This window comes from Nicotiana sylvestris, chromosome 1, assembly GCF_000393655.2.
Source record: "Nicotiana sylvestris chromosome 1, ASM39365v2, whole genome shotgun sequence".
In the NCBI taxonomy this organism is placed as follows: domain Eukaryota; kingdom Viridiplantae; phylum Streptophyta; class Magnoliopsida; order Solanales; family Solanaceae; genus Nicotiana; species Nicotiana sylvestris.
The window spans coordinates 3,213,183-3,233,486 of record NC_091057.1 but is presented as its reverse complement, the minus strand read 5'-3'; the positions used below and the strand labels follow the sequence as shown (position 1 = coordinate 3,233,486).

The 20,304-nt window shown below is 35.5% G+C and overlaps 1 protein-coding gene across 1 annotated transcript; it reads left to right on the top strand.

The window, feature by feature from the left end:
- Window positions 1–14,000: 14,000 nt before the first annotated feature.
- Window positions 14,001–19,876, top strand: LOC104210626 (putative late blight resistance protein homolog R1A-3). The gene is made up of 3 exons (XM_009759577.2): window positions 14,001–14,545; window positions 17,018–19,293; window positions 19,503–19,876. The coding sequence occupies exons 1-2, from the start codon at window positions 14,102–14,104 to the stop codon at window positions 19,280–19,282; spliced, it is 2,709 nt and encodes a 902-aa protein (XP_009757879.2). The 5' UTR covers window positions 14,001–14,101; the 3' UTR covers window positions 19,283–19,293; window positions 19,503–19,876.
- Window positions 19,877–20,304: the final 428 nt, after the last annotated feature.

Genomic DNA, 20,304 nt, shown 5'->3' with positions numbered 1-20,304 from the left:
AAAGACCTTTTATTTGGTCGATTGATTTTCTATGTGTGTGTTCTGAATGTACTCTGTGATATACATGTTCGTCGATTAGATTAATCGTCAAATAAGTTAACTTATATAGGTTCCCAGTGATTGACCAAAGTTGTCCGAAGCCCTTTAGGTCCCTGAACGTATTGTTTATATGAGCGACTGATTATTACTTGTTATAATTAGTATAGTCGACCTGATAAATGTCGTCGATTAACTTCCTACGACTGAATGTTCAAATGTTCTGATATGTACAACCTCACTTGACTGAATGGACCTGTATTGTGAAATGAATATTGGACATTATCTGTGAATGCTAGTTTGTAACTACATTGTAAAAAAACAATTAAAAGGATCAGGCTAGGGCAATCCTGAAATTGAACTTTCACGAGTTCAAAATACCCTGATGATGCAATGGGCAGGGCAGTAATAATCAAGGTTAAGCAGGGGTATTCTGGGGTGTTGAAAAGGACAGAAAAGATTAGTTTAAATGAACTGACAAGTGAGGAACTAATTAAGATTAAACTAATGCCAATGGGGAACAAGACATAAGAGCATGGGAGTTTAAAATGAATACTAAAATGAACCCATAACTCTTGATTAAAGAAAAACCAGGCGTGGGGAACAAAAGGGGCTGGCATCAAAAGATGCTTAAGGATGGGTTTAATAGGTATGGGCAGACTGCAAGTTGCAGGATCCAGGCAGCTTGACTGCACTGGGTTATTAGCTTATAAATAAGCTGTCTCAGAACAAAAAAAGGGGGCTGGAATTTTTAGTCTTGAGGCTGGAACTTTTAGTCTGAAGAGAGGTCTAGTGAGTTTAAAGAAAACTGAAAAGCATAAGGTAGTTTCCAATAAACATTGTAACCAAACACTGCCTGAAAGTTGTATAAGAGTGCATATTGGTCAAGCTGTCTTGGCCAAGTTCTGTTGTTTGCATTGACTGAGCTGTTTGTGGTTGTTGAACTGGTGGTTTTGCTGCATTGAACACTCACTTATTGCTGTTGTTTCATTATTCTTTCATGGGATTGCTCGTTTGGTGCTCGACTATTTGCTGGTTCTCTTTGTTCTGGGAAATATTGTTGGTTGTCTGTGGGCTGTGGAAAACACTTGGTTTGTTAATTTGTTGCTGTGTTGTTGTTGTGTATCTGCTGTTGCTGTGTTTACTGCATACTGCCCAGCTAATCATTTCTTTCTTCTTTGTCTCCTATACCAGGTACACAACCAATGCACTGTCAAAATGTAATTGGGAAATTTGAGCATGAATACAAATGAAAGTCCTGAAGAATGTCTTTTATACATAGATTGTTACATTAAATATTCATGTAATATCTAATAGTTTGCATTCTTGTTTAGATACTGAAGGTAGCCTGTGTGCCCAGTAGATGTCAATATGTGGTGATTGAATGCTAGTTTGTATATGTAGGTTGATAGATAAAAGGGTCTCCAATGCAGTAGGTTGTATCTTAGGTTTTTTATGGTTAGCATGTCCTTAAAAACATAGAACTATCCATGTTAGTTAATTTCATGTCCTTTTGATAAACTGTCTCCTTACAATTGGCAAACCATTGCCTTAAAATAAACGGCGCAAGTCTGCACTTCTCAACCTCACGAAGGTCGAGCCCGAATCAAACGAACCCAGCAGCCTTTCATCAGAAAGGCATTGGCCCAGGTCCAGCCGATACTGTGTGGGCTGGGTTTGGGCCCACGATGCTCGATTAGCTGCCCATGGGCATGGCCATGTTTTCTTATTCTGCAAAGGCACTCGGAATTCCGTTATAATAACCTGCAAGCATGTAATTGAATAGGGTCATTTTTATCCTCAACTAGTAGAGACAAATGCGACAAGAAACGTAGTTGCTATAGGATATCCTGTTAAAATAAAGACGAGATGTACTTCAACAAACAAAAATGCACAAGATGCGGGGCCCTCGTTAAACGTATATTATCGAAGCATTTAGTTTCCAGGACGGGTCGTTTAGCAAATCTCACAACCCTCCTAAAATAACAATACGTTAGACTCTTTAGGACGCGCCTTAATAAATCTTACCTTCTTAAACCCGGGTGCACATTTATGTGACCCAAATCCAATTCTCAACGGAGTCGAAATGTGTTTCTAATCACGGGTACATTGATTGTGACGTGGTTCGAGATGCGTGTCCATGACGTTGCAAATTCATTTTAAAATAAGAATGAGATGAGCCTCACCAAATAAAAATACAAATTGCGGGGCCCTCAGTAAATATTTGCTTTAAAAATTGTTTAGATTTCAGGATGGACCGTTTAGTAAAATTCCACGGTCCTACCCAAAATAAATACGCTAGTCGCTTTAGGCGCGCCTTTAATAATTTAATTTCCTTAAACTCGGGTACACATTGATGTGACCCAAATCCAAATCTCAACAAATAAAATATGTTTCGGATTGTGGGTGCATTTCATGTGACACAGTCCAAAGATATGTTTTAAGCGATGTTCACATTCCTAAAAAATAATGATAATAAAGCGGTAAAAGATAAAATTTGCACATGGTTCATAATTGTATTAAAAATCAGATAAATAAGCCGAATATAACAGTTGAGCGACCGTGCTAGAACCACGGAACTCGGGAATGCCTAACACCTTCTCCCGGGTTAACAGAATTCCTTATCCGGATTTCTGGTACGCAGACTGTAATATAGAGTCATTATTTTCCTCGATTCGGGATTAAAATTGGTGACTTGGGACACCCTAAATCTCCCAAGTGGCGACTCTGAAATAAATAAACCAGTCCCGTTTCGATTGTCCTTTAATTGGAAAAAACTCCCTCGTACCCTCACGGGTGCGGAAAGTGGAGGTGTGACAACACCCATTCTTCATTTTTGTCAAAACACAAAACAAAACAAAAAATAAATAAAAAAAACCCAAAAACCCTAAAAGTCTAACACAGTCCGCCCCCCCCCCCCCAATTTTTTGCTCCTTCTTCTTCAAAAAACTTCATCCCAAGCCAACCATAGCTGCTACCATAGCTTCATCTCTTTCGTCAAGCTCAGAGCTTGCTCGACTATGGCTGCCTCCCCCGCGTCCAAGCGCGCCTCCAGCTGCTTCACGCTACGGTTGCTTACGTCGTCGGGATCCACCGTGAAAACCCAGCTGCGTCCAGCCCGTCGACCTTCTTCCATTTTCCTTCGACGCTGCTGTCGAGTATTTGCTCCAGCTCCCTCCAGCTGCCATCGCGTTGTCAACCCCCGTTTTTGCGCCTTTACGATTCGGCGAGCAGCCATGACTGCGACGAGCTGCGACGAGCAACCATGAGTGTCCAGCTGCGACGAGTAGCCATGACTGCTCCAAACGGATGTTGATTGCTCCAGCTTCAGCGTGGACATGGCTACCATTGCATCACCTCAATACCGAGCAGCTGTCCGTCGACCTCCCTGTCGACTTTGTCGCCGTTGTTTCTTCCTTTTCCTCCACTGATGCTGCGTTGAACCACCATTACTATTGTTTCGACGTTGCTTCAGTCAATTTATTAAAGTCGAGTTCGTCGTTGAGTTAGTCGTTGAGTCCGGACAGATTTATTCCCATTTGAGGTTCGTCGAAACAGTCCATACAATCGAATTCATCGTTGTTCATCTCCGGTTAGTAATTTTTGAGTTTTATTTTGTCCGTATTTTGTTTTGATATTTTCGAACCTAAAATCGGCAAATGTTTGTTTTGTTCAAGTAAAATCGGTAGATATTTGATTTTTGGTTTTGTTCATGTTCATGTGTTCTTGTTAAATTAATTTTTCAGATTTCAAATGAAAGATTAATTAATTGTTTTCATGTTATTTCATGCTTGTATTATTGTTTATGTAAATATTTGTTAGTCTAATGTTTGTTGGATTCAAATTGAAATTTAATTAATTATTTCTTCAATTTGTTTCATGTTGTTATGTATTTTCCAGAAATTAGTAATGTTGTTTGAATCATGTGAATCCGTCATGTTTTGTTGCTTAAAAATAGATTTAATTCATGTTCATCTTTGTTTGAAGTTCATGTTTAAATCCAGTGATTTAATGTGAGGTTATGTTTGTTTTTGGTTTTTGATTCGTTGATGAATCATGGATTGTGTCGTTTGTATTGTTGTATCCTTGCTCATACATTCATGGTCTAAATTAACCAGGATTGGTTCCCGATATGGTTAATTCATTCCGTTAATTTTGAGTTTTGTTGTTAATCATGTTCATGTGATTTGTTGTTGAAATATTGAAGAAATCATGTTCATGTGATTTGTTGTTTAAACATTGTTAGAAATTGATCATATTGTCTATATTTTGGTTAAGTTTGATTAATTGATTGTTATAGCTGATGGGGTAGTTTGGTAATTTGTAGTACGTTCGGGGGTAAAATAGTAATTTGCAATAAGGTCAGAGGGGTAGTTTAGGAATTGTACATTTTGTAATTGTTTATTTGAAGCATGGGGGACAAAATGAAATGGGGTGGGTTGTGATATGATTATTTAATATAAAGGGGGGACAAGATTTAATTTAAAGGGGAATCTTGCATTATTTTAAATGAAGCATGGGGGACAAAATGAAATGGGGTGGTGTGATATGTTTATTTAATATAATGGGGATGAGTGGGAAGATAATGGGTTTGGTAGAGAAAATGGGTTGATTTTAATTGATTAAAAGATTTATGGGATGGGTTATAAGAAGTCTTGAAATCAGAATAGACAGAAGAAGAAAAATACACAGACAGAGAATAAGAACGAGAGAGAAACGAATCTGAAAATAAGAGAGAGAAAAAAAGGGCTGAACATTTAAGAGAGAGAAAATTCCGAAAAAATATTTAAACTTTCAAATAAAAAAACTAAAAAAAAATCTTCTGCTTTCTTTCATTGTTTGAAATTAGCATTAATTGTTGTTGTGTCATCAAAGCTTGAAGCTTTTGTTTTGGGATTAATACTACACCGGTTTGCAAACTCTGTTCCTGGGTTGTTACTGTTGCTGGATTGTTGCTGCTGTGTTGTACTGTTATTACTGCTGCTGATTCTCATCTTCATTTTCTTTTGCTTCCAATATCAGGTACACAACTGAAAAGCTGGTTATTGTAATCCGAATATGAAGCATGAATACGAAAAATGAAGAGTTGAAATTCTGAATTAGCTTTAATTATATTCTGATTTTTATTTGTATGTACAAATTATTTAGCTTGCAAAAAATCAGAATCATGTAGATATTTAATACATATAGTGATACATCGGATGATAGCTTAACGGACGAACTACCTATATATTGCCTAAAAATAAATAAATGGTGTAGTAACTTCGTCTAGTTAATTTGCTATTGTTGGATGATTATCATGTCTCAAAAAACACGTTAGTTTATCAAAATAGACCATTTTGGAACTTGGAAGAATGTTGTTTAATTAAATATTATTGGTCAATTTCAGCCTGTAAATAAATTAAGACGTTTTTTTTTATTTTATTTTGTAGAGACAAATTTAATAGAGAATAATGTAGGCATTTTAGGATTGTCTTTTAAAAATAAATGAGACGAGCCTCGCCGAATAAAAAATACAAAATTGTGGGGCCCTCAATAAATATTTAATTGAGTATTTAGAATTCGGGATGGACTGTTTAGTGAATTCCACAGTCTTACCCATAAATAATAATACGCTAATCGCTTTAGGCACGATTTAATAATAATACATTCTTAAACACGGGTGCGCATTTATGCGACCCAAATCCAAATCCTAAAACATTGAATAAAAATACGTTCCGGATCGCGGGTGCATTTTATGTGACGCAATCCAAAGACATATTTTTAAACGATGTTCACATTCTTGTAAAAATAATAATAACAATTATGAAAGCGGTAAAAAGATAAAATTTGCACATAAGTTCATATTTGTATAAAATCAGATAATCAAGCCGAATATAACAGTTGAGCGACCGTGCTAGAACCACGGAACTCGGGAATGCCTAACACCTTCTCCCGGGTTAACAGAATTCCTTATCCGGATTTCTGGTGCGCAGACTGTTAAACAGAGTCATTCTTTTCCTCGATTCGGGATTAAAATTGGTGACTTGGGACACCCTAAATCTCCCAAGTGGCGACTCTGAAATAAATAAATAAATCCCGTTTCGATTGTCCTTTAATTGGAAAAAACTCCCTTGTACCCTCGCGGGTGCGAAAAAAGGAGGTGTGACAACTATATATATGTGGATTGCACACCGCAACGAGTATTGTATAGTGCTCAGTGATTGAGTGTGCTGAGTATTTAGCACGGTAAGAGAGAAATACGAGATAGTGGGATTGAGTACTCTGAGAGTGTGAGTACATGAGTTCATCACTGAGAGGCATTGCATCTGCCAAGCGTACTTGAGATACATGCCTAGAGATGCATTTCTTTTTATTGCCCGGTTTTGGTGACATTCATGATTTTACTTGTATCTTGACATATAGACATAGAGATGTACTTTCCTCATGCTATCTAAAAATGAAACATTTACCTGATGACAGGTTTTTGGGAAAATTACAGTTTTCAAACTCACTCATATTTTTGACAATTTCGGTAAAGGATTTGGGTTTTTACTGATATACTTGAAAAGCGGAACTATTTTTGGAAAACTATGAGAAGGCTGAGCATTTTTTTCTCTGAGCTACTTCTTTATTTAATTGCTTTATACTGTTATGAACTGTTGTGGGTTATTGGTATTGGACCTGACTTATGTTTCAGCTCGTCACAACTTTCAACCTAAGGTTAAGTCTGTTAATTACTAGTACATGGGGTTGGTTGTACTGATACTATACTTCTACACATTGCGTGCATATGTTGGCTGATGTTGTTGTTGTGTTCAATGGTAGCTGGATTTGAAGGTGTATCCGCGTCCATGTTGTAGCTGCCTCTTGTTCATGGTAGCCTTAGATTTATAAAACTCTATTTATGTACTTTTCAAAATAAAAGATGTATTTACTTCATATCAGCTTTGTAAACTCTATTATTAGAAGCTCATGATTTGTACTACCAGTTCTTGAGAAATATATAAGTATCAGATAATTTCTTCCCTTTAATTATTTTATTAATTTCATTGGAAATGGATAATTGTTAATTGGCTTACCTAGCGGTTTGGGTTAGGTGTCATCACGACTAGTTGGATTTTGGATTGTGACAGACAATTATTCTAAAAGTACTTTTGATTATCAAATTACGAAAAAGTACCGTGAAGGTTTAGTTTGTAATTAGTATTATTTAAAAGAGATAAATGTATTTAATATTTATTAAAATACAAATATAATTTATAGCTTTTAATTAACATAAAATATATTATTCTAAAACGATAATTTGGGCATCTAGTATTAATTATTGTGTACATGACGATTTAAATATATCAAAATACATCCTTCAATATAAATTAAAAATATAGTCTTATAAATCATTATAAAAAAGAAGAGAACTATGTCGAGTGAATTCCAGAGAGAAAAAGGAAAAAGAGAATAAAAATATGTTAGAATAAAAAAGAAAAAAGAAATACTAAATTATTGAGGGAAATTTGAAAAACATAAATTTAATGTAATTGTTATGAATAGTTTGTACATTGGATACTACTTTGGATACTACTTTGGATACTACATTGGATGCTACATTGGATGCCCATGTTGTGAATAACTTAAAGATTGAATTCCCTATTTTATGTCCATCATCTTTACTTTTTATGCCTATGAAAGACCATGTAATTGCAATGAACAATCACACCAAAGTGAAAGAATAAAATATTTCTCCATTCTCTCTATCTCTCCTTGTTTACATTTTACTGCATTGCTTTTATTTTATAACACGTTATCAGCACGAAGCTCTAATTTTATTCTTAACTCCCGCTAAGTTGAGTCATATTTTATTAAGGTATGTATCATTATAATCATCTTATTTATGGCAGTACATATCATATGCTCACTGTGTGCAGATTACTTGTGCGCTTGGGCATCTTAAATAGTTTAAGTACATTACAGTGATTAAATAACTATTTCCTTCCGTGCTCAACTCTTAGAGGACCTCAAAGTCATCAAACTAGCTGTGTACTAATGTCATGGACTCCCTGGATCAAAACATATCTTTAAGGTATTTTGAAGAACCGTGAGAAATGAATTGACAAGCAATAATTTTTTAATTACTTTATATTTATTGGAACATATAAATAATGTTAGTCACGTTCAATTCTATTAACACATATATATCAATAATATAAAGTGAAATGAAACAAGTATGTAATTTCTACTTTATGGCAAGAATAAAATGAAATAGTAGATTGTTAACATGATATAGCTCTATTTTCATTTCTTTTACCTTAATCGTTTTGTTTTCATTAATTGTTTATTATTATAATTATTTCTCTAACTTATTCATCTTTTATGATAGTTTTCACTATGTCAAATTTATCAAAACTTGAATTTGTGGCACTTGACATCACCGGAAGGAACTATTTATCATGGGTTCTTGATGCTGAAATTCACCTTGACGCTAAAGGTCTTGGAAATACTATTATACAAGGAAATGAAGCATCAAATCAGGATAAAGCGAAGGCCATGATTTTCCTTCGTCATCATCTACATGAAGGGTTAAAAACTGAATATTTAACCGTAAAAGATCCACTTGAATTATGGATTAATTTGAAGGATCGATATGACCACCTAAAACTTACGGTATTACCGAAAGCTCGGTATGAGTGGATACATTTAAGGTTGCAAGACTTTAAAACCGTAAGTGAGTATAATTCTGCTATCTTTAAAGTAAGTTCTCTATTAAAATTATGTGGAGACACTATCACAGATGAGGACTTATTGGAAAAAATATTTTCTACTTTTCACGCTTCAAATGTGGTGCTACAACAACAATACCGTGAAAAAGGTTTTAAGAAATATTCTGAGTTAATCACATGCCTACTAGTGGCTGAGCAGAATAATACTCTATTAATAAAAAATCATGAAGCTCGTCCTACCGGGTCAGTTCCATTTCCGAAAGTGAATGCTGTAGTAACATATGATAAGTTTGAAAGAAAACAAAATAATTACCGTGGTCGTGGACATGGTCGTAAATGTGGACGTGGCAGGGGGCGAAACAATTATTGTCATTATGGTGGAAATAAATTGGAGAACAATAAAGGTTCTCAAATTAATCATTCAAAAGGTAAAGCTAGTATGTGTCACCAATGTGGTATGAGAGGTCATTGGGCACGCATTTGTCGTATGCCAGAATATTTTGTCAAACTTTATCAAGCCTCCCTCAAGAAAAAAGAAAATAATGTGAAGGCACACTTGACCTTTCAAAATAATGATGATGAAGCATGTCCCTCAAATAAATATGATTCTAAGGCACATCTTGCATATAAAGATGATGATTTTGAAGGCCTAACAAATATTACTCATTTAGAAGTTGGAGACTTCTTTGAGGATATTGACTGAAGAACTAATCATCTTACTGGGGAATGAAGCTATAAAAGTTGTTATTTTTATGTTTGCAACTAGTTTATTTTTCTTGAGTGTATTTTCCTAATGCATCATGTGTTGCTAGTTTCTACATTCCTAATGTATTTCTTAATGTTTTTTTCCTGCTTGTCTTTCATATTTCTTATGATGTATTATTTGTCTTTTTTATGAAGAATATGAAAATTCCCCAGTCTTCAGTTGGACTCAAGATTAATAAAGATGATATATGTCTTCTGGATAGTGCTACAACACACACTATTTTAAAAGATAAGAGATATTTCTCTTATTTGGTAATGAAAGAAGCGAATGTTAATACAATATCCGGTAGTACAAGATTAATTGAAGGTTCTGGAAGAGCCAATTTATTACTACCAGGAGGAACAAATTTGGCTATTGATGAAGCACTATATTGTAGTAAATCTCAAAGAAACTTATTAAGTTTCAAAGATATTCGCCAAAATGGCTATCATATTGAGACTACAAATGATGAAAAGATTGAATATCTTTATATTACTACAATAATGTCCGGTAAGAAATATGTGCTTGAAATGTTACCTGCTCTTTCCTCCGGCTTATACTACACAAGTATTAGCAGGATTGAAACACATGCCATAGTAAACGAGAAGTTTACTAATCAAGATAATTTTATTATTTGGCATGACCGGTTGGGCCATCCTGGTTCTAATATGATGCGTAAAATAATTGAGAATTCACATGGACATGCAATGAAGAATCAGAAGATTCTTCAATTTAAGGAATTCTCTTGTGCTGCGTGTTCTCAAGGAAAATTAATTATTAGACCATCAACTATTAAAGTTAGGATGGAATCCCCTGCATTTCTGGAACGTATACAGGGTGATATATGTGGGCCCATTCACCCTCCATGTGGACCATTCAAATATTATATGGTTTTGGTAGATGCATCTACAAGATGGTCACATGTGTGCTTACTATCAACTCGCAATATGGCATTTGCGAGATTGTTGGCTCAAATAATAAAGCTAAGAGCACAATTTCCAGATTATGCAATTAAGACAATTCGTCTTGATAATGCTGGTGAGTTTACATCCCAAGCCTTTAATGATTATTGTATTTCAACTGGGATAACAATTGAGCATCCGGTTGCTCATGTTCATACACAAAATGGTCTAGCAGAATCATTGATCAAACGCCTCCAATTAATTGCTAGACCAATGCTTATGAGAACAAAACTTCCCATTTCAGTATGGGGTCATGCTATTTTGCACGCAGCAGCACTTGTGCGGATAAGGCCCACAAGTTATCATAAAGTCTCCCCATTGCAATTGGCTTTTGGTCAGGAGCCAAATATTTCCCATCTTAGGATCTTTGGTTGTGCGATATATGTTCCAATTGCTCCACCACAACGCACAAAGATGGGTCCTCAAAGAAGGTTGGGGATATATGTTGGATATGAATCTCCTTCTATTATAAAATATCTAGAGCCGATGACTGGAGATTTATTTACGGCAAGATTTTCTGATTGCCATTTTAATGAATCAGTATATCCAACATTAGGGGGAGAAAATAAGCAGCTGAAAAAGAAGATAGATTGGAATGCATTATCACTGTCTCATTTAGATCCTCGAACAAATCAATGTGAACAAGAGGTTCAAAAGATTATTCATTTACAAAATATTGCAAATCAATTGCCAGATGCATTCACTAACCTACCAAGGGTGACTAAGTCACATATTCCAGCTGCTAATGCTCCAATTCGAGTTGATATCCCGACAGAACAATTAATTAAAGCAAATGAGTCTAAGCCATGCTTGAAACGTGGTAGACCAATCGGTTCTAAAGATAAAAATCCTCGAAGAAGAAAAGGAGCAAGTGATCAAAGTGAACATAACACAGAGGTAGTGGCTCAAGAAGAGCCCCAAGACGTAACAAATGATAAGACCTTAGGGGAGGTCCAGGTACCTAAAAATAATGAAAATGAAGAGATATCAATAAGTTACGTCTCAACCGGGAAAAGATGGAACCGAAATAATATTGTTATCGATAACATTTTTGCTTATAATATTGTTGTTGAAATAATGCAACAAGATGAGGATCTTGAACCAAAATCTGTCAATAAATGTAGACAGAGAAATGATTGGCCAAAATGGAAAGACGCTATCTAGGCAGAGTTAACTTCACTTGGAAAACGTGAAGTCTTCGGACCCATAGTTCGAACACCTGAAGGCATAAAGCCAGTAGGGTATAAATGGGTTTTTGTGCGAAAACGAAATGATAAAAATGAAGTCGTTAGATATAAAGCACGACTTGTGGCACAAGGGTTTTCCCAAAGGCCTGGAATTGATTATATGGAGACATATTCTCCTGTAGTGGATGCTATCACCTTCAGGTATCTCATAAATATGGCAGTACAAGAAAAACTTGATATGCATCTAATGGATGTTGTTACAGCCTATTTGTATGGATCATTAGACAACAAAATTTTTATGAAAGTATCTGAGGGATTTAAAGTGCCAGAAGCATATAAACATTTTTGAGAAACTTGTTCAATAAAGCTTCAGAAATCTTTATACGGATTGAAACAATCAGGACGTATGTGGTACAATCGCCTGAGTGAATACCTGTTGAAAGAAGGGTACAAGAATGATCTAATTTGTCCCTGTGTCTTTATAAAAAGGTCTGGATCTGAATTTGTTATAATCGCCGTGTATGTAGATGATTTAAATATCATTGGAACTCCTGGGGAGCTTCCAAAAACAGTAGATTGTTTGAAGAAAGAATTTGAAATGAAAGATCTTGGAAAGACAAAATTTTGTCTTGGTCTACAAATTGAGTATATGAAAGATGGAATATTTGTCCATCAATCGACATACACCGAAAAGATTTTAAAGCGATTCTATATGGATAAAGCACATCCATTGAGTACCCCGATGGTTGTGAGATCACTTGATATAAAGAAAGATCCATTCCGACCTCATGAAAATGATGAAGAGCTTCTTGGTGCCGAAGTACCATATCTTAGTGCAATTGGGGCATTAATGTATCTTGCCAATAATTCCCGACCAGATATAGCTTTCTCAGTAAGCTTATTGGCAAGATTTAGTACTTCGCCAACACAAAGACACTGGAATGGTATTAAACATATATTCAGATACCTCCAAGGGACCATTGATATGAGTTTATTTTATTCAAATGAATCCAAGCCATCATTGATTGGTTATGCAGATGCAGGATATTTGTCTGATCCACACAAAGGTCGATCTCAGACAGGCTATTTATTTACAAGTGGAGGTACAGCCATATCATGGCGTTCGACAAAACAAACTATGGTTGCTACTTCTTCAAATCATGCAGAGATAATAGCCATTCACGAAGCAAGTCGAGAATGCGTTTGGTTAAGATCTATAACTCAACACATTCAGCAAACATGTGGTCTTTCTTCGAAAGAGAATATTCCAACAATATTGTATGAAGACAATGCTGCATGCATAGCTCAATTGAAAGGAGGATATATCAAAGGAGATAGAACAAAACACATTTCACCGAAATTCTTTTTCACTCATGATCTTCAGAAGAATGGTGAAATAGATGTACAACAAGTTCGTTCAAGTGATAATTTGGCTGATCTGTTCACTAAGGCATTACCAACCTCAATATTTGAAAAGCTGATATATAAGATTGGAATGCGTCGTCTTCGAGACATTAAGTGATTTTTCATCAGGGGGAGTAACTACACGCTGCACTCTTTTCCTTAACCAAGGTTTTGTCCCACTGGGTTTTCCTGGTAAGGTTTTTAATGAGGCAGCAAGCAATGCATATTATAAATAACTATGTACATCCCAATATTTTTTTTGTAAGTTTTTAGTGAGGCACATTATCTTACATGGACATCCAAGGGGGTGTGTTATGAATAGTTTGTACATGATACTACTTTGGATACTACATTGGATACTACATTGGATACTACATTGGATGCTACATTGGATGCCCATGTTGTGAATAACTTAAAGATTGAATTCCCTATTTTATGTCCATCATCTTTACTTTTTATGCCTATAAAAGGCCATGTAATTGCAATGAAAAATCACACCAAAGTGAAAGAAGAAAACACTTCTCCATTCTCTCTATCTCTTCTTGTTTACATTTTACTGCATTCTTTTATTTTATAACAGTAATGATATTATTGTATTGAATAAATTAATTTTTTTACTTCTCATTCAGCTTCGTCAAAGAAGTTAAAATTTTTAGCTTCTTCCCAAAGCAAAAAAAAAAAAAATGTTTCTCCTTCTGTTCAAAACCAAAGTTTGATTTTGCCCATGCTAATTTTTAAAAAAGTACTTTTTTGTGGCTCTAAAACGAGTATTATATATTGATGGGAACCACAGACAGTGGGATGAACTACTTGCTAATATTTTTATGTGCTAAATGTTTTTGTTAGAATACTAAATTGATGGTGGCCTGGCCGGTGGGTGAACATTACATAAGAATATAAAAGGACGGTTTAAATAATTCTGGCTACAAAGTCAAGTTAAGAAATTATATTGGATGTTCACACTTATGTCTTCCATTCTGTATATATATACAGGTTTAGTAAAGTAAAGATCTCACTGCACCTATATATCATCCTCTCCATTTACATAGATTGTTGCTTAATTACTAAAAAATGGCAGATGTAGCACTGCAATTTGTAGTGGAGACCCTGGTGCCGATTATAATTGAAAATTGGAAGCTAATTGGTGGTGCAAAAGAAGAATCTGCACATCTATTGGGAGAGCTTAATCGGTTAAAGGCCTTTCTACAGGATGCTGCAAAATATCGTCAAAGCAACAGCGAACAGTGGAAATACTTTATCAAAGAAGTTCAAGTTATGGTATATAAAGCTGAGGGTCTTATTGATAAGCTCCTGGTTAAGGCGAAGCTGCACCAAGAGAAAAATATAATTGTGCAAAACTTGGATGCTAAGTATGCCAAAACCGTTTGGGATCTTGCAAAAGAGATTAGAGACGCCCTTGAACAAGTGAAGAAAATTCGTGAAGAAAATCCAGAGGCGTTTCAGGCTAAGCCAATGCTTGATGATCAGCCGGATATCGTTGCCCCCGGGCCACAGGTATGTATAAAATTATTATTTCTAACTTGTTATGATCTCTAGCTCGATCACGCAATACTCTACCCTCTCGTGACCATACTTGCGGAATCATGATGTTGTTATTGTTGATCTCAACGTTAGTTACGAGGGTGGTTGTCTAAGCTTATAAGCTTGTCAAACTAGCTTATAAGTACTTTTCGGCTTATCTTTAAAAGTGTTTATAAGTCAAAAATAAGCCAAAAGCTATAAGCTAGTCACCTCCAACTTATGAATTTTTAGCTTATAAGCCCTTTAAGTTTGACCAAAATTTTTACTATTTTAATTTTAAAATATTCTATTTTAGAACAAAACTCCAACATTGATACTCACGGCCTCAAGTATTTTTTTCAGCCTAATCCGACGACACCTCTTCAAGTCTTCAATTCTCATTGACTATTTAAGATAAATAAATTCTCTATTTCTTTGCATATTTATATGTATGTGATTGTGTATTAATCTTTGAACCTCATGTAATAAATGAGGACATATGAAAACATTGTTTGTTTCTCTTCAAATATTTTTTCCTATTTAGGTTATTTTTTACTGAGAAACTTTTGTCAATTTATTAATTATTACTATAACCTATGATTATATGCTTATCATAAAATAAATTATATTTATCGTAAAAATTATCTTATCTAAGCACGGTTGTATTTAAAATAAAATAAAAAATAGAATATTTTGTATTTGAATCGATTTGGAATATACAATTTTAAAGAATTTACGCCCGTGTAAGTGTAAATAGTTCTAAGGTTATTTGAGTTATTTTAACAGAAAAAAGCTTATCGGCACTTTTTTTTATCAAATACTGCAGCAACTTATTATCAATTTTAGCACTTGTACCCAAACACGTAATTGCTTATTTATTAAATCAGTTTTAGCACATAAAATTATTTTTCAACACCTAATGCTTATCAGCTACTTCAAATCAGCTAATCCAAACGGGCTCTATATATGATTGTCAGCCTATTTTATATTTTCTTTATAACTTTACTTTATATATATATATGGCGAAATAGCTTCCTGACCACTTAAACTTGTAGGGCTTTTGAAAGCCGATACACAAACTTTAGTCTTTCTCATTTAAACACTCAAACTCGTGAAACCTATAACTAATAAACACCTTTGACAATTGACTATGCTTATGTGGCGGTAGCTTATCTTACGTGGACATAGTGCGTACAAGTCATATTCAAATGGCGCGTGTGTGCCGATTTCCATAATAGAAACACCCCCCCCCTCGGATCTCGTCTTCTGCACACCACCCCTATATCTTCGCACCATCCCCAATGACCAGAAACAAGGCTTCACCTATAACCCACAACAACGACCAAACGAACCCTACCAATCCCTCCTCCCCATCTACGCCTAACAGTGCCGCCTCCCCCCCTCCCCCCTTCGGATTTTGAGCTTTTCTTGTTCTCAATCTAAAAGCTAGCCGCCTACCACCAGAAACGGCTGCAAGATAAACACACATACATGCAAGGGATAGAGAAACAGATCTGTCCCTTTTTTTCCATCTCCATTAGAGGCTTTGAAGCTCTTCACTGCACAACAATGGTGGATTTATGCTCGAAAAAAATACCTCAAATAAACCAATGGTCGGGCTTCCTAAACATCACAATATCTCCTACACCTACTAACCTTTGTCTCCTTCCCCATTAAAACAGCTGAAAAATACCCAAAAACATATTATCCTTAAGAATCAAAATAGACAATTATTTTTCTTCATTAAAAGCTTCTCTGCAAAAATTAAAATGAATATCATCTTTAATTTTTTCTTGTTTGAAGGATTGTCCATGGCAAAATCACGATTTGAATGGAGAGAAATAAGAGAGAACACAAAACACTTGAGATCCTGGGCAAAATAATAGAAGATACGAAGTCCGTCAGGATCTTTACTGGTCTGCACATTCATCAGTGAACCAATCTTAGGTGTAGTGAATGATATGTGCTCATTCCCCATCACTATCTCAAGCTCCTGCCTCCTAATTCTATCAGTTGGTGAAGAAGAAAATAAGGGAAATAGAAGAAAAAGTAGAAATTAATAAATTTATTCCAGCACAGCTGCCCTTGACGTGTAACAATCCCGTTGGTCATTTGCTGACTGGATGGACACGTCTGTGAATGTGTAATACACACGCGTAGGGTCAAATGTGTTTATTAGTTAAGGGTTTCACGAGTTTGAGTGTTCAAATGGGAAAGTCCAAAGTTTGTGTATAGGCTTTCAAAAGCCTTACAAGTTTAAGTGGCCAGGAAGCCATTACGCCTATATATATATATATATATATATATATATATATATAATGAATGTTTATAGACGTAGCATATTTAAAACAACAAATTTGAAAATTCTTTAGTATTTTTTTCTTCTTTAAAATTAAGAAATTTAAGATTGGAAAAGAAGAAAATTCTGATAATATCCAAACCATTTTGATCTTCTTTAATTAACAGGATTCTGTGTTGGAAGAAAATGAAGTTGTCGGCTTTGACGAGGAGGCCAAAATTGTGATCGACCGTCTTGCTGAAGGAACCAATGATTTAGATGTTATCCCTGTGGTAGGTTTGGCTGGACTTGGCAAAACCACACTGGCAATAAAAATCTATAATGATCCTAAGATTTCCTACGAATTTTTCAAGACCATTTGGGTTTACGTAGGACCACAACAATACAAACCAAAGGAGGTCTTTCTTAGTATACTGGAAGGATTCACGAAACGCACGACAGAATATCAAAATATGGCTGTCAGTGACTTGACAAACACAATACGTGAATTCATTTTAAAAGGAGGTAAATGTCTCATTGTGTTGGACGATGTGTGGGCGACAGACGTTGTGGATTCTGTGATGAAAGTTTTCCCGGAAAACAGCAAAGGCCATCGTATCATGTTAACCACTCGTGACCTGCGTATTGGTAGATATGCCAATTCTGAACCTCATTCCTTGAAATATCTGACGGACAAGGAAAGTTTCCAACTTTTGGAAATAAGAGTTTTTGGCAGTAATATTCGAAAGTGTCCAGAAGATTTAATAGCTTATGGAGAAAATATTGCTATACAATGTAATGGATTGCCACTTGCTGTAGTGGTAATTGCAGGAGCTCTAAAAGGACGTACAAGCGAAAGAGTGTGGCAAATGGTTAAAGAAAATGTAGGAAAGCACCTTATAAATAAGGAAGACCCTAAAAGCTGCTTGAAATATGTGGAAATGAGTTATGGTCATCTGCCCGAAGATATGAAGGCGTGCTTCCTGTATTGTGGCGCTTTTCCACAAGGCTTTGAAATCCCTGCTTGGAAGTTGATCCGCTTGTGGATTTCCGAGGGACTGATAAACTCCAACTTAGATGGCAAACCCGAGGATATAGCAGATTTTTACTTGAACGAACTTGTCAACAGGAATTTAGTGATTGTAATGCAGAAAAGGGTAGACGGTCAAGTAAAAACATGTCGTCTTCATGACATGTTGCACCAGTTCTGCAAGATGGAAAATGGAGGTCTTTTTAAAGAAGTATGTGAAAAGACTGATCAACCTGGTACTCTTATTATACCAGATCTAGATACTTCCCGTCGATTGTGTATTCAACTCTCTCTTTTGAGAGCTTTTATCTCCAAAGGACCATCTGCTGAGCATGTTAGGTCTTTCTTATGTTTTTCTACAAAACAAAAAGAAAGTGAGCAGCTTGGTAATATCCGACTCCTCCACAAAGCATTTCCACTGGTTAGGGTCTTGGATGTTGAATCCCTCAATTTCACTTTCTCAAAGGATTTTCAAGAGCGATTTCATTTGAGGTACATAGCTATCTCAGGTGACTACCACGCTCTTCCGCCCTTCTTTGGTAGGTTTTGGAATTTACAAACTCTTATTGTTAATACAAAAGCACCCTCCATTGAAATAAAGGCAGACATATGGAACATGCTACGGTTGAGGCATCTGCACACCAATGTCCCTGCAAAATTGCCACCTGCTACGCAAACAACAGAAGAATCTTCATGCCTACAAACTCTGTCTAAAGTTGCACCAGGAAGCTGCAGAGAAGACGTGCTTGCAAGGGCTTGTAATCTCAGAAAAGTGAGTATTCAAGGGGAAATGGCTGATTTTCTTGAAATTAACAAGGGTGGGTTCAACAACTTTCGAAAACTAAAGTGCCTGGAGCAATTGAAGCTGTTGAATGATGTTGGCATGTCCAAGAGCAAAGTTCTTCAACTTCCTCCAGCATTTCTTGAGTTTCTACGCAAACTGAAGAAGTTAACTTTGTCAAATACAAAGTTTGTTTGGAGTGATGCGAATGGACTAGGGCGGTTGGAATGCCTTCAGGTCCTAAAGCTGAAAGAAAATGCATTTAGTGGGACGGCCTGGGATTCAGAAGGTTTTAGCCAACTCAAGGTATTGTGGATTGAAAGAGCAGATTTTACAAATTGGAGAGCTTCAAACCGTTCATTTCAAAGACTTAAGTACCTTGTTCTAATATCATGTGATAAGCTTGAGGCTGTGCCATTTGAGTTTGCTGGTGTAAGTAGCCTTCAAGAGATGACACTGGAGAACACAAAGAAGGCAAATAAATCTGCAAAAGCTATAGAGGGCAGGAAGACAAAGATGCAGGAACTCATGCGAAAAGTTGCAGAAAAAAAATCTGGAACAGACAGTCAAGCTCCAGAGAGTTTCAAATTCAAGCTCACTATATTTCCCCCCGAATCAGCTGATTGCGAAACCACAGAGTGAAGTTGAAAAAGGTCAGTCAAATTCATTTTATTTTGAGATGATTTTAAATCTTCATTATTTTTCCACCAAATGTGTCTATACATTCATGTTTATCATTTAGGGTATTCATTATCCATAGAGATTAGAAGAAGATATCATCTGTATCTATATGATATGTGTGTTTCATTTGGTATAATGTATCTATACGATATGTGTGCACTAAATTTCCTCTTTTCTGCAGGAGAGCATCAGGACAACATTGTCCTTCCTGAGAGGGTAATGAAGTATTTGATATGGTGTGCATTTCATGTTTTTCTCATCTAATGAGATTGTTATATTAAAAAAACCAGTTTATCTTTTTAAATTTATGGAAGCATTGTGAAGTTTAAAATTAGTCTCTATGTGATTTTGGAGAAGTTAAATAAACGTGTTCCACTATCGGCTTGGATTCTGTAGCATTTCAAGTAATCCGATCATGTGGGGTGTTTTCTTTCTCAGTTGTAAAATTGTTTGCATGTTTCCTATTCTGTTATGGTTGTATTTGCTTTGTTTCAAGTATTTATGTTTTGTTGAAAGACATATTATTACAGCCAAATAAAGTCTTGTGTGTCTGTCTGTCTTCGCTATATTTTTTTTTTCTGCACTATATTTTTGTTCTTACATTCCTGATATATATATATTATCTTTTCATTTTCTTTCCTAAAAACTGTATATATCATAGCAAATGTGTGTACATGGAGGCAGAGGCGGATGTAGAGTACATAGAGCATAAATTTATATGTAAAAATTCACTAAAATTATAACAAATAATAAATATAAATTTATAACTTAAAAAATATAATGAATTGAATACTAATTAGAACCTTAAAGATTAAACCTGGATGTGGTTTTTTGTCCAAACCTTTGTTGAATTAAATGAAAAATGAAGAGTTCATCCTTGTACAGAAAGATGCGCGCGGACTATCAAGTTAGTGATTACTAATTTCAGATAAAGAAATGAGGACTCCTCCTCCTTTGCATCTTGAACTTTGACGCTTTCAAAA

Coding starts and splice junctions, on each gene's coding strand:
- LOC104210626 (XM_009759577.2), top strand. CDS start 14,102: ATGGCAGATGTAGCACTGCAATTTGTAGTGGAGACCCTGGTGCCGATT. Junction 14,546..17,017: donor TCGTTGCCCCCGGGCCACAG/GTATGTATAAAA, acceptor TTTAATTAACAG/GATTCTGTGTTGGAAGAAAA.